At 39.8% G+C, this 14,220-nt stretch overlaps 1 protein-coding gene across 1 annotated transcript in view; it reads right to left on the bottom strand.

Annotated features, from left to right (window-relative positions):
- The window catches only part of LOC107089731 (uncharacterized protein C1orf21 homolog), a 52,171-nt gene that overhangs the window by 26,454 nt on the left and 11,497 nt on the right, over positions 1-14,220 (bottom strand). The window contains exon 2 of the mRNA XM_015382671.1: positions 3,919-4,048. Within this exon, the coding sequence (XP_015238157.1) occupies positions 3,919-4,009 (91 nt within the window). The 5' untranslated portion in view covers positions 4,010-4,048. The remainder of the gene's footprint in view (positions 1-3,918; positions 4,049-14,220) is intronic.

Genomic DNA, 14,220 nt, shown 5'->3' with positions numbered 1-14,220 from the left:
ATGTCTTATTTTTTATAGCTGCAACGTTGAAAATGTTCATGTTTGTTAAAACAAATATGCTCTTACACTTATTAATATGTCAACTGTTAATTTTGGTAGGAATATATCAGGGTGGGGCAGTGTGCTTGTCTGTATTTGTGTATGGAAGGAGGGGCATATGCGGTAGGGGGCCAGTGCCCCAGTAAAGCTTTGTGCCTAGCAACGCCCCTGGCTTATGTATGGACTTTTACAGCTAATGGCCACTAGGGTAATACCTAAATCTATGGATTTTATCATCCTACCATGTTGACGTCACATTTGCTTCAACACACAAGTACAGTAGCCGCGTGCGGGGGAACTCGGAGGTCCTCCGGAAGACATAACGACAGCGAAAGACATTAAACATAAAAAACCTGCGGCTTATAGTCCGGTGCGGCTTGTATATGTACAAATCATGCAAATTAGCTTCTGCGGCTTATATTCAGGTGCGGCTAATAGTCCGAAAATTACAATAACACACCGCTCACCAAGCTGTCCCAACTTAAGTCTTTTGTCTGCAAATATAGCCAATAGGTTAACTGAAGACATTAACAAATGGGGGCTGACCAGCAAACACCCTGCAGTTGTTACAGGAAACGCTGCAAATACGGATTGTGCAGTGAAGATAATGCAGCTCATGCACGTCTGCTGTGCCCCCGCTGTGTCACGTCTCCCTGCTCGAGCGAGGCTTCACTTTTTCACATTTCACAAACAAGTTTGCACTTTTGAGACAGTTTTGTTCACGTCTCAACTTTAAACTGTCTGATTTACAAGTTTGCACTTTGTGTTTAATATGACAGGAAAAAATAAACAGTTGAACTGCTTTCATTATTGTGAAAACAGATCGAATCGAAATGAATCGATTTAGAACTGTATGAATCAAACTCGAATCGATTCAGGAATTTGGCCAAAATACCCAGCCCTAATAAGAATACACTTAGAAAACATTTTCATTTCTAATAGTTTTTTTGTTGTTTTTTTTTTTTTGGGGGGGGGTAAAGGGAGCTGCAGCCCCCTAAACCCACCACTGAGATTGCTTATCCCTTAAAAAAAATCAAGAGTTGGAACCTAGAAAGGAGCTGTATAGACACAGTAAAAGCTGTATGCTGCGTCTCTAAATAAATGTTTGTGTGCTGCATCATGCAGTCTTTACAAACACATGCAGCACATTACAGCCTTATCTGCTCCCACCGATCTCCTCTCACTGTGATTATTACACAGACCAGGAGCGTGATGCCAAAGGAAGGAGAGAGAGTGTTGCCATTTTCCCTCGTCGTCCCTCAGCGTTTGTGTAATGGAGCTCAGCCTTTTTCCGGTTATTGTGTGGGAGCAACTAAGTGTGGTGGGGGTGGGTGGGTGGTTTAAGGTTAGAGTCTGGATTGAGAAGCCCAAATATCTGGGATGCACTCGCACTAAAGATCTACCGGTGTGCGGATCAGTGTCAGAAAGAAGAGAAGCTCACAGTGCAATGAAACAAGCTGATGGACGACGCATAGTCAAAGACATGCAGTCCACTGGGGGTGAATTTATGAGCGTCAGGCAGACAGACTGGCTGACCAGAGCTGCTGGTCCTTTCCATCTCAATTATGAGGATGACACAGAAGCAGATATACATGGAAGACAAGATGAGGAAGAAAAATAATAACACAGGGGATGTGGCTTGGAAACCCTCGGTTGGAGAAGTCGCAGCTCTACGTAAATATGTGTGGACAAGTCCAAACAGCGGTCTGCCCCGTCTACAGCTACTCCACATTCCAGTTTAATCAAAAGACATCAGAAAGGGGACGGGACAGGCTGGGAGGAAGCGGGAGGAAGGGATGTGAAAGGACACAAGGTTTTGACCTAATGTTGTGCAAGAGACGAGAGGAAAAGAGCTGGAGAGCAACGCTGAGAGATGAAGGCAGGAAAAGTGGGAGGAGGGAGATAGGATGGGGAAGGGGGTCAAAATAGAGTGGCAGGAAGAAAGAGGAAGAAGTGGACAAGGCCTTAAAGGGGGAGGAGGGTGATCTGAAAGAGGTTGGAAAGATTATAGAAAATGAGACGAAATGATGAGCTTCAATGCATGTCAGTCTGTTTTTCCTTCTCATTAAATTAATCTTCTCTTAACGCCTCCTTCTGTGTACATTTCTGGTTTCACTGCAGTGAAAAAATAAAAAAAACTAATAAAAAAAAAAGAAAGTGCAAAGAAATCTCTGGGGTGAGGCGGAAGAACGTGTCTGAGGGAGAGTATGGGGATGGGAAAGAGCAGAAAGTCCACAGGAGGTGGAGGGAAGAGCAGAGAAGGGTCGAAGGGAAACCATGGGAGTTGGGGGGTGGGGTGGGGGGCTCCTATGGATCATCATCTGCCACAATCCATCCAACTGTGTCTCTCCTAATTCTTAATCTCAGTTAATCCTCCAACCAGCCATCCTCTTATTCATTCCCGTCCCTCATTACAGCACAGCCGGCTGCATACAATTAAAGATAGAGCTGCAGCCGTTTATATCAGTCACTAATGAACCCCGGGCCTGTTTTCAACCCATCACATTATCAGACTAAGTTCTTATATGGATCAGGAACGGTTCAACACAGAACAAAGTCAAAAATCCTCTCTAGCACCACTTGGGATCCTGTGAGAAAAAAAAAAGCTCTCATTGACAGCAAAACTCTTTAAAAATATTAAACATTGATATGTTCTTCAGAATGGCAAATGGAGAAAGAAAAACATCCTTCCCCTTTTTAACTCATCCAGTTTCAATTTCCTATCCTGCTGGATAAAAGTTGCTCTGAACATGACCATATTCTGTCTTTACAGGTCCAGAAAACTCACAACTATTTTATAGAAAAACCGAAGTGACTTAGCAGCTTTACCATCAGGAAAATTGCATTTTAGGAAACATTTGTTTCATATGAGACCCTGTTTTTTTTTTTTTTTTTTTTTTTTTTGCTTTTTGCTTTAATTAATGTACAATATCACATAATTGTGAATGATTAACACGGATACAAATAAAACTTTTTACTTCATCCACTTTAACACAGCAGGGCTGAAACAATCACATTCATCCTGATCAGCCAATTATTGGAATAATCATTAACCAACCTAGTAATCAATTAATCCTTAACTGGAGTATAGAGAAAAAAATGTGCCATTATCTATCAACTCACTCATTAATTATACAGAAATTGTATAAAAAAATAAGAAGAAAAAAATTAAACACATTTTGTGATTAAAATGAAAAATATTTTTCGTCTGTCAGAAAAGTCTATCCAGAATTCATCGGGTTCGTTTTAGCTTCACCTGGTTTAAATTCTGTGTAAAATCTTTAAGGAGCAATCTGATTATGATTTGATTAATAAAAAAATAAAAAAACGATATACATATTAACCCTTTAAAGCCAAGTGTATCATATTTGATACAGTAGATTTTGAAACCTCTGCGTCATCAGTGTGATGTTTTTGTTCTTGAAACCCTGACTTACATAATCAGACGCATGTAGTGAACAGAAAACATAAAAGATGATATAGAAATGCGTAACATATCAAATAAATTGATGCAAATAAATGATGTAATTTAACGTTTTTACAAAATGTATATAGTTATTTCATTTGTCACAAAGTTCAATTTTTGGGAAAATTAGAATCTTCTGTCAATTATTTCCTGGTTCAGGCTTTAAAGGGTTAATTGATTAGCAAAATAGCCATTACTTTACGTTTACGTTTCACTAAGGTCGGTGCTGAAACATTCATCACCGGTTTCATTTCCATCACCAACATAACCCCCCTCTGGGTCCGTCCTCTGTCCTACATGAGGTGTAAACCAATCTGTGTTTGCTGAAATATATTTTCCAGAACAGAGAATCTAGCTGTGCAGTTGCGACTCTCTAAGATCATTAAGAACATCAGTTCCCCAGCTGTGCTGACCTGAGTAGAGGTCTCCATTGCTGTACGCCTTGCCGCGTCCGTCCTCATCGTTGGGCACGGCCGACACCTGCTTGGCTGAGGTGCAGCCCATGGCCTCACTGTCTGAAACTTCTCCTCATCGCACTCACACCTGGCCAGGACAGAAAAAAGATCTTTACAAACACAATAAAATGATTAAGAAAGAAAGGCTGCATCAGATGCTGGTTACATAAAAAGAAAATAATCAACTTAGTCGATTTCTATATGAAAAGACCCTTTTCAACCTCTTTGTCATTAAATGTAATGAAAGGTTTCCTGTTTTAAGGCAATAAGGTTTAAATGAAAAAGATGTATTTAGACAAACAAAAGACTTTAACAAAATAAAACGAATAACGGTGTAATGGCTTTGCAGGTTTCACAGCATCAGCGTTAAATGGGTAATAATAAGTGGATGCGTTTTAAGGCAAAACCTTTAAAATAAAACAAAAAACAGCTTTCTTGTGTGACATCATAGAAAATATCAAAATAAATTAAAATAGATACTATAAAACAGTTGTGGACATCAAGCCTGGTAGATTCTTGGTTAAAATTTTCAAATGCCAAAAGATTCCCACTTCATCTGTCCCAAACATCAGAGACCAGAACAAAAAGCAATCACTCGGTTCAGGAAGGAGGATTACTCCCGAACAAGCCTAAAGACACTGAAGATTTTTGGTGAAGCTGTAAAGCTAAGTTTATACTTGACACTCTGGTTGAGCAATACGATAACCACCGCTTATTTCCTTCCAAATCAGATTAACCTTTTTTTACCCCTCGCTTAAGTTTCATAATAAAATGACAAATGACATATTGCTTCCATAAACTAACGTTGTTTTCAATCTTCCCCTCTGGAAGGTGACCTCAAATTAAAGGGCAATGAAATCCAAGCTTTGACGCATGCTTGTAAAATAATCATGTTTCACAACAAACAATGAAAATGTGACGAACTGCTTGCAGACAGTGGTATCACACAGTTAAAGAACCAATCTTTTATTGGAACACACCTATGAACAAATGATGAACTGGTGTGACTCTGAACTATGGAACCTCAAATAGGAAAAAAAATGATATCTTCATGCATGAAAAATTCTATTAAAAAAAAGAAAATCGATCAGATTAATTAATCATCCAGCCCTACTCGGCACACTTAACAGGGTGCTATGGTGCGTGTGCAAACAAAGTTTCAAACATGCCATCACTGGCTGTTTCTGTGTGTAGACCTCCAAATATATGTAACTGATCCATACAAGTAACAGTAAAACAAGCAAACTTTTCACACGTGAAGATATAATTACTTTAAGACATGAACAAAAAGAGCATAAACATAAATAAAAAAACAAACAGAAAACGGCATAAATGTGAGTTAGACTATAATAGACTATAATAGCGTTACATAACAATGGAGTCAGTTTTTCAATAAAAAAGTAATATGTATTTACATACAGGTAAGGGCACAATATAACTAAAAAAATCTAAAGCAGAGCGTTACAACAACTATCAAAGCGACTTTTCTTAAGCATTAATTTTTACTGGAGGAATGAGCTGATAGATGATGTTTATTGGCTGAGGAGCTGCAGGGTGGGCGGGTGTTCACTGGTTCAATGACGGCGTTCCTAAAGAAAAACACTCGCTGAACTCAAAGGCTAAATGTTGCTGAGATTTTCTCATTATATGCAGGAATAAAACTTATAAACTCAGTTGGAAGCATCTCAAATCTTAAGAAGCTCCTGACATCATCTAACCGCCAGCAACAGACTTACAACCACCTGCCAACATGCTGTTTTTTACTTTCTCTACTGACTTCACTTATTTACCATTTTTTTTCCCCCGACACAAAAAAACTAGAATAATAGGGTACGGCTGTTTTTCTGCACTAGTGTAACTCTCTTTAATTATATGGCAAAGTATATCTAATTTTTGTTAAACTGCTTGGAAATCATTATTTTCAGCCTCATAGCTATTCTAAAGCCAGCTGAAAGCTATCAATGTGCAAAAATCTAATGTACTAAAACCTCTACATTAATTACAAGCAAAAAAAAAAATTATATCTACATTACTATTTTAAAGCCCACTTGTCCAACTATATAGACCATGTTGCACATTAATTAATGTTCAATGTTGATGTATAATCCTTTTAATTTAATTAATTATTAGGCATTTTAAATGTCATAGTTGAACTTCAATTAGCATTAAAGATTGAGGTAACGGGAACGTTTGCCTCTTAGGGACATTCTTAGGACGTTCTCCAAAGAGTTAAATCTTGGGTCTTCCAACTAAAAACATAATCCTGAACCCAAAGGGGCTACAGAAAAACAAAACTACAGTTTGAAGAACAGAAGCCCTAAACTAAGTCCCATAGAGAGTTTGAGGGAAGAGCTTAGAGGGAGTGCAAGCAAGGCAACCCACAAGCTTGACTTTGCTACTGCTTCTCTGTCAGGAGGAAGACCCTGTCTGATATTTAAAAAACATACAACAAAAAGTTCTGGTTTTAGCCGTTAAAGCTGACGAATGCTTCAGAAAACATAATTAATGCTTCTTTAATTATATCATCTTGAAAACATGATGGTAAATCTTCCCACCATGCAGGACAGCTGACACAAAAGCTGTGAGGATTCGCTGTCCATCATCACATCCCACCACCGTTGGTCTCCATGTCAGTCACATAAGACATAACGGCGTTGTTGTCAGATCCCGTCTGACTGCTGCCACTGAGAATTTTTGCACCCCAAACAATAAATGTTGTCCCAATCTAAGTCAAGAAAAGGGTTGGATAGAGTGAGAGCTTAAAAAAAAAACAAGTGCAGAGCTTCAAACGCACCGCCTGCCCCCCTTTCCACCCTCAGAGCGTTTGAAGCCGATAGGAGAGGTGTTTATTCTTGTGTTCAGGCTGCAGCAGACCGGACCCGTCCAGCTACAAAGAACCAGGTGTCTTTCGTGCAGAGAGATGCAGAAACATCAAAGTTCTGAGACAACCTGGGTTTTAATTTTGTTCTAGACGACTCGATTCCTCAGGGTGAAGCTTTAAAAGGGGGAACGGACCTTTCGTTGCTCTCTTTCGTTAATCTACAGAGACTAAATTTAGCTCACTAATTTCCTAAAAGACTCATCGGTGAGACAGAGCCGTACCAAGGGAGGCCCAATCAGGACCAATTCACCTCCCCAAAAGACCCAAGAGCTGCTTGTTCTGCTGACACCTGTGGTGTTCCTTAGACGCTTCCACAGCTACAACTCTGCTGTACACTCATTCCTTCAACCATATGCACAGAGGATGATCTTTATACAGTCAGAGGCTCGCTGTCTTACATCATCTCATCCCTTACAATCTGTCTGAGCAAAACGAGCGACACAAACGGGAATCCTAGGCCTCTCAGGACGAGGTGTGTGCATTGAGTAATGAGCTGTCACGTCTGGCTGCAGCACGGTGGAGCAGAGAGCGCTACACCAGCAGCCGCTGCCCAGGGTGGAGCGAGCAGTTAAGCTCCTCTTTAGTCTGATGAAGTATTCACACCCACACCTTAAAATTCACAGATATTAAAACCACAACAACTGACGTATTTAATTGTAATTTCAAATAAAAGACAAAGACAGATCAGTAATGAATTGTGAAGTGAAAGGAAGAGGGTTTCCAACTTGTTTTTTCAATAAATACAATCACTAGAAACTAAATACCTTGGCTGTTAATAAGGCTGCACAACATTAGAAAAATAAGACATTGACAGATTTATATGGCAGTTATGTTGACAGGATTTCACCACCATTGAGGTGATGGGGTTAAAGACAAGTTAACAGAAACCAAACAACAACAACCCTATAATAAAATGCCTTACATGAAAACTATAAAGAATGTCCTAGTCAAAGCCCAGTCCAATAGAGACTCAAAACATTTTATAACTGAAATTTAGAGGTCTGTCTGGGGTGGATCCATGTGGTGATGTGCAAAGCTGGTAGAGAAATAAGACTAACTACACCAAAGATACTTCCTCTTTGGTCTGTCACATAAAATCCCAATAAAACACAATCAAACATATGAGCACCTTTGCAAGGCGCTGCATTTGTTCTGAACTCAGGTAAATATTGAATGAGCAGGAAAGCAGGAGCTCCCTTTAGGGAAAGCTCTGAAGGAGGTGTGTTGAGAAACCTGTGAAGCCTTGACAGATCTGAGTTTTCAAAGGGTCCTCTGTGTGTGGGCAGCCTCTGTTTGAAGGGCTTTGATTTAAGTGTATCGAAGCACCAAGATTGTAAATAGGAACAGGGTAAAAATAGACTCCACAGACCAAGGGCTGTTGTCTAGCGGAGATAATGTTAGACTTTGTGGATCCGTAAGCTGCTATTACTTTGAGTAAAACCTAGTAGGCGGACTATTACACAGCAGAATACACCTATAAATACAGAGGGAGGCCTATAAAAAGGCAAAGGTCGCAGAGTGTCCAATGACACAATTTACAATATCCAAAGGGTGAAAATGCTTTTGCAAAGTCTTGGCTTATCACCTCTTTAGACTACAGAAAAGCATCTGCAGTGAAACAGCAAAAGGGGGGGAAGAAATGTCACATATTCAAAAACGCAACACGGACTGTTTTATAAAACCGCTTAGCAAAGCAATGACAGCCACAGCAGTGGAGGCCTCACCAGGATCAGAATATTCTTGTTCCCATCTAGTTTGCATCCTCCTACGGCTTTTGCATAAACTTTTGGAACTACAGCTGGAATTGGCACGAGGCGTCCCTCCTGCGTCCCTCACAGAGATTCAATCCTCACCGGGAGCCAGACCACGGCATTGACGTCTCTGGGTGTTGATTTAACCCACAGGACAGCTGCACTGTGCCACTCGGAGCTCACATACACCCATTGAAAACTAAAGTGTGTCAATGGGGCAGGCTTAGTCCAGCGAGCGCACCAGCCGTCTCGCTTTACCCCATACACACACAGACACATGTTGAGCCGACAAGATCTGATCAAGAGGCTACATGTGACAGGGATAAAAAAGATCCAAACTGCTTGGGAGGGGAAAACTGGTGCGTGTTGCTCTGCATGCTTCACATAGGTCTTTTTTCCACTAACAAAGCAGCACCTTAATCTGTTAATACCACACATTGGGTTGCACTTCTTACATTATTTCTATGATTATCCTTTGTTTTTGTTTTTTGTTTTACCACAAAAGGTCATGGTCACCTCCTCAGAAACTATAAGCCTTAGAAAGTGAGAGATCCAACTAATTTTAAAAGGGTGCCAAGCAGTTTCGTTTTCGTCAACGATGACAAAATTATTTGTTTGACGCTCCTTTTTTCATGACGATAATGAAAACTGATGAGCTAAACATGGATCTTTGTTGACAAGACATAATAGAACCTTTAGTACGTGGTCGGTCAGACATTTAAAATGCATCATTGTGCTGTGATCTGCTAAGCAGTATCAGCTGTACTACCGTGTCCTGTTTGGTCATGCCACCCACCTGGAGTGCAGCAGTGCAAATTCTGCATGACCACAGATGGACCATGGCAGCAGCAGTGGAGGTAAAAACAAGCCGCAATGGTAATGCGAACTGAACTGTTGACAAACTCTGCTCTTCCAGCTGTGCTTGTGCTGAAATGCCTCTTTGTGCACTTAGCTCAGAGTCTGCGCTTTAGGCTCCACGCTGATGGTTCGCTCTCAGCAGTAAGGCTCTTCCTGCCCTCGCTACTTAATAAACTATATGTAGCTGATCATCCTCTGCCAAGCTTAAAAAAAAACCTTTGTCTACATATAAAGATTTTATTTCTTCCAGCTCATAAGAGGTGATGCTAAACATTCTTTGATTTCCAACAAAGGAAATCCCTAAATTTTGTCAAAAGCAAATATTTCATTGTTTACTGCATATTTTTTTTAAAAGAGCCAGATGAAAAAGGTACATAGATCTTTGAATATTTCTCTCTCATAACACTTTGTTCTGTCTACTTGAATATTTCAACATTTTCGTCACACATTTTTTAAATTTAGGTTTAGATTGCCATGGCATTAGAAGGTAATTATGTTGGTTCTCTGTGTAATTTTTATATCAGACCCCTATGAATTTCAATCTATATTGACCCCTGTGCAGCGCTAACCAGAGATAAATTCTTAGAAATAAAACCAAAATTGCCAAAGTGGAAAGAAGATTGCTTTTGTTCTTTGCTTTTTTTAGAGTAATTAAGATTTTAGTGAACTGTGTGTATGTAATGCATAATTTATACAGTGAGGAAAATAGGGATTTGAATACCCTGCTATATTGCAAGTTCTCCCACTTAGAAATCATGGAGGGGTCTGAAATTGTCATTGTAGGTGCATGTCCACTGTGAAAGACAGTCTAAAAAAAATTAAAAATCCATAAACTAAAATGTATTATTTTGTTTTACTATTTACTTGTATGATAGAGCACCAAATAAGAATTTCAACACCTGTCTATCAGCTAGAAATCTAACCCTCATATTAACCAATATGATCTGTTGACCTAGATCTGCTACTTTCACAAATTTTGTGAGATACTTTGTTTTATAAAGTAGGGCATTAATTCATAAAAAAAAAAGTTTATTTTAATATTGAAAATCTGTTTTCTGTCCAACAGCAATAATGAACTGCACGGCAGCATTCTATACCCAGCTATTATGGTATCTAGGCAAGAGCTGTCAGTCTGGTAATTAATCTGGCTGTTATTCGAAATTGTAAAGGTTAACTAGCCTGATAAACCAGACTAAATGTGAGATTAAATGTGATATATTGTCTGGCCCCAATGAATGAGACATCGGAAGACTGTTGATGACAACAACCAATTGTTTTTCAAAACGCTGTCTGTGCCTACTGGCCAATGCTCTGACCAATGAGCGCAACCGACTGTGACATAGTAAGCGTGACAGAAAGCATGTCGGTAAAAAGGCGAATACGTCCTTCTTTAAAATGAATGAGCGTAGAGCCTCTTCCTGCTCACGTTTCAACGAAAACCCAAAGTCTGATCCTTCCAAAACTGATTCCCAAGCGAGAACTGTTCAATAGTAATTGCCATCTTCCCTGTTGTGCTTTCTCCAGCGTTGCGCCGCTTTGTCATCACGCCCTCAAAACCACACCTGCTTTGCATCCAGTAATTCAAAACACATCTCTGCGTTGTGATTGGCCCACCAGTTCTAGGGCCTGGGGCATTGATGGAGGCTAGACCAAACTCACAGGCAACAATGATTTTGGCCGCCGGCAGGTGGGGCTAGTTTAATAGGCTAGAGTTTAGCATTTTTATTAATTGCAACATACAAACTAAAATAAGACTAAAGTATTTTTGATTTTTAGTCAACTAAAATCATCACATTTAGCAATGACCAAAATGCAACTAAAACTAATAATGGTTTTCATCCTGAAGACGAAACGAAGACTAAATCTAAGATGGCTGTCAAAAAAACACTGTTGCCAAGTTGCGCGACATCCCAACCACAAAGAGATACCTAAAAATGCTTAAAATGGAGATGAATTGGCAAAAAGAAATACTTTCCCACGCCTGCAAACTTTGAAAGTTGGGACGTGACGTGCTGTCAGTTCTGAGAAAGAGCTGACTCTACAGGGGAGCTTTGCAAAGGAGGAACTCAAAGATGAGGAAAATAAAAACCCAAAACTCTGATGTGGAGATATACATGCTTGCATAAACATGCACTGTGCTCACAGGCTGAGAGGTGTGAAGGTTTCTGAGATGCAGGCTAGAGCCAGAGGCAGAACCATCAGCCTGAGAGCCTGAAAAACTGGCTTGATGGAAGAGTGAGAGAGATGGAAGTTTTGCTGAAACGGGTCTCGTTTTGGTATTTGGTTTTTCTTTGGTTTGTTTGTTTTTTTAACATTGAGGACTCAGTTTAACAATGACTACCTGTGGAAGAAGAGATTTATAACTCCAGGGCAGGCCTCTCTGTTAACCCACCTGTGACACAACACTGATTAATATGCAGCTTTATCAAGATAATGTGTGCGTTTCTGTACTTCTCTATAATAAACTGAACTCTACTGAGCAGCTGTGAACTCTACTGAAAAAAACAAAAGCACCTTCCACAGCAGAAGACGTTTGTTGGCAAATTCACTAAATAAATTTAAGGAAGTTACATTTCTGAATGGATGTTTCACATTACAAAGATACAAAAAAAACATTCACATGCAACAGGCTCAACAACCACAGTTTAGTAAGTTTAGTAAACCATCAGTGCAGTGATTTTTATTTGTATTTAACGGATTGGTGAAGACACTGCTCCCAAATCTCCTCGACTTTAAAACACTGCCCAGTCTGAATGCTGTGGAGTTAAAACAAAACAACCAAATCAATCACATGACAGCAAGGCTGCGAACGTACCATGGATCACATGAGAGGAACAACAGCCAACAACGCAAACATATCTTGGCTCCTGTTCAGGCGCGGCTCTATCATGTGTCCCAAGTGCACAGCACAAAGCCATAAAGTCAGTCCTGAGAAATTTACAAGGAAACAAACAGCTGAGCAACAAGTCTGTGGAGTCTGACTCAGTCCCATCATTGTGGAGTAATTTACACAACTCTTGATAAACTTAATTATGCAGACTAAAATCAGTGATATGGGAGAAGTGAGATAGACTACAATAATTCATGACTTCCCAGAGCTGTAAACGTCCTCTGCAGCGAAACTCTCAGCTGAATTGGTAGAGCTCATTTCAACTGGCTGCTGTCCAGGCGGCTTTAAGGCGTGGTCCATAAATCTTCATAACAAGAAAATATTTGGAGGAGTCAACGCAAACCTTTAAAACTTCAAAACGTGGCATCACTGGTAAAGCACGGTGGTGGTAGCATAAAGCTGCAGGTTTATTAGGACTACTCAAAACCATTATGACCATTATGAGTCAAAGGTGTTTTTAGGACAGATAAAGCAGGGGCTTTGAGCTTTTACACCGACCTACATGACACAACCGACTGATAACGCCTTCCCCACACCCAGGGGCGGCTCTGGTAACATTAAAGTAAGGGGATATGAAGAGGAAATGTTTACATTTTTACATCTTTATTACTATGTTCTAGCAGCAAAGGTCAAGATTTAAACTCAAGACGAAACCGAACTCTGCGAGGCTGCAAATAAAACACACTTATTCTGTCAGACAAACTTTGTTTTTATTGCAATGTGATAAAATATCATTAAATATCTAGCTGGTTTTGATTCTGTGTGAAAAGAAGAACTGGGCAGTAATTACTGCTTTAAAGTGCAGCAAAATAACCCGACTCATTGTCGTTGGGTCAAATTTCTACTAGAAGGGACGAGCTGCAGTTCCCTCCCTGAGAAGTGATGACTGAGACGGTTTGAACTCTGTGTTCACAGCAGCAACTGGCTTATATCCTCTTCTGTTACCTGATGTCATCTTTTTGAAGCAGCTTGACCTGCAGATGAGGAACCGCCTCTGTGCGTCTCGGTCTGTGTGGCTTTTCCCTCGACAGAACAGTTCTTCTGAACAACTTTGAGTCCAATGCTTCATAATATTTACTTTAACCAGGCAGCCAGTGCCTCACCTCTAATCTTTGGGCTCTCCATCAGTCTGACAGGCCACACCAACGCAAACACACAGACCGAGCTGCTCTTAAATGGAACGCGGCTATTTTATGTATGATTGCAGATTTTCTTCCCTTTTAGAGTTCACACTTCCTACAAGGTTTAAACTTTGTAATCCATTCTATTAAAAATCATCTCTTCCAGTTCTTTATGACATTTTTCTTTCTTTATGACAATCTAAGATAAATTGGGTGTGTTTTGTTTGTTTTTTTTCCCCTACAAAAAGCAGTAATGATCAGCAGTGAGGTAAAGGGTCATTTCACTGTATTCTGTTGGTAACTAAACAAACTCAGATCAGTTCAATTCGGTAACTGTTACAGGTTTCAGGACAGGATTGTCTTGGATTAAATGCAGATCCTATGAACCACATTCTGCAATCACTCGCTTGTTACCTGGACAGGAGCAAATTGGAATAAATGGCCGATTGAACTAAAAATAAATTACATAAACATGCCTGGAGGACGATTTGCATCGGATTCAGCAGAACCAGAGTTAAATAGTTTATTCCTACCAATAATCAGATTAGCATACATGTTAATGATTGTCAGGATCAAGTCATTCTGAATGATCCAAGCTGATCCGTTTAATCATGTATTATATAAACAGTACAATTGGTACAACAGTACAACACTTTTTTGACTGCAAATACATTAAAGGAAAATTCCGGTTTTTAACACTTTTAGCCCATTTTCTGTAGTGTCCAGGATGAAATCGAATGATCGACACCAAAATTTTGA

The sequence above is a fragment of the Cyprinodon variegatus genome, unplaced genomic scaffold, assembly GCF_000732505.1.
Source record: "Cyprinodon variegatus isolate N-32 unplaced genomic scaffold, C_variegatus-1.0 Scaffold261, whole genome shotgun sequence".
NCBI lineage: Eukaryota > Metazoa > Chordata > Actinopteri > Cyprinodontiformes > Cyprinodontidae > Cyprinodon > Cyprinodon variegatus.
The sequence above is the reverse complement of the archived record's forward strand: the minus strand, read 5'-3'. Positions and strand labels throughout refer to the sequence as shown.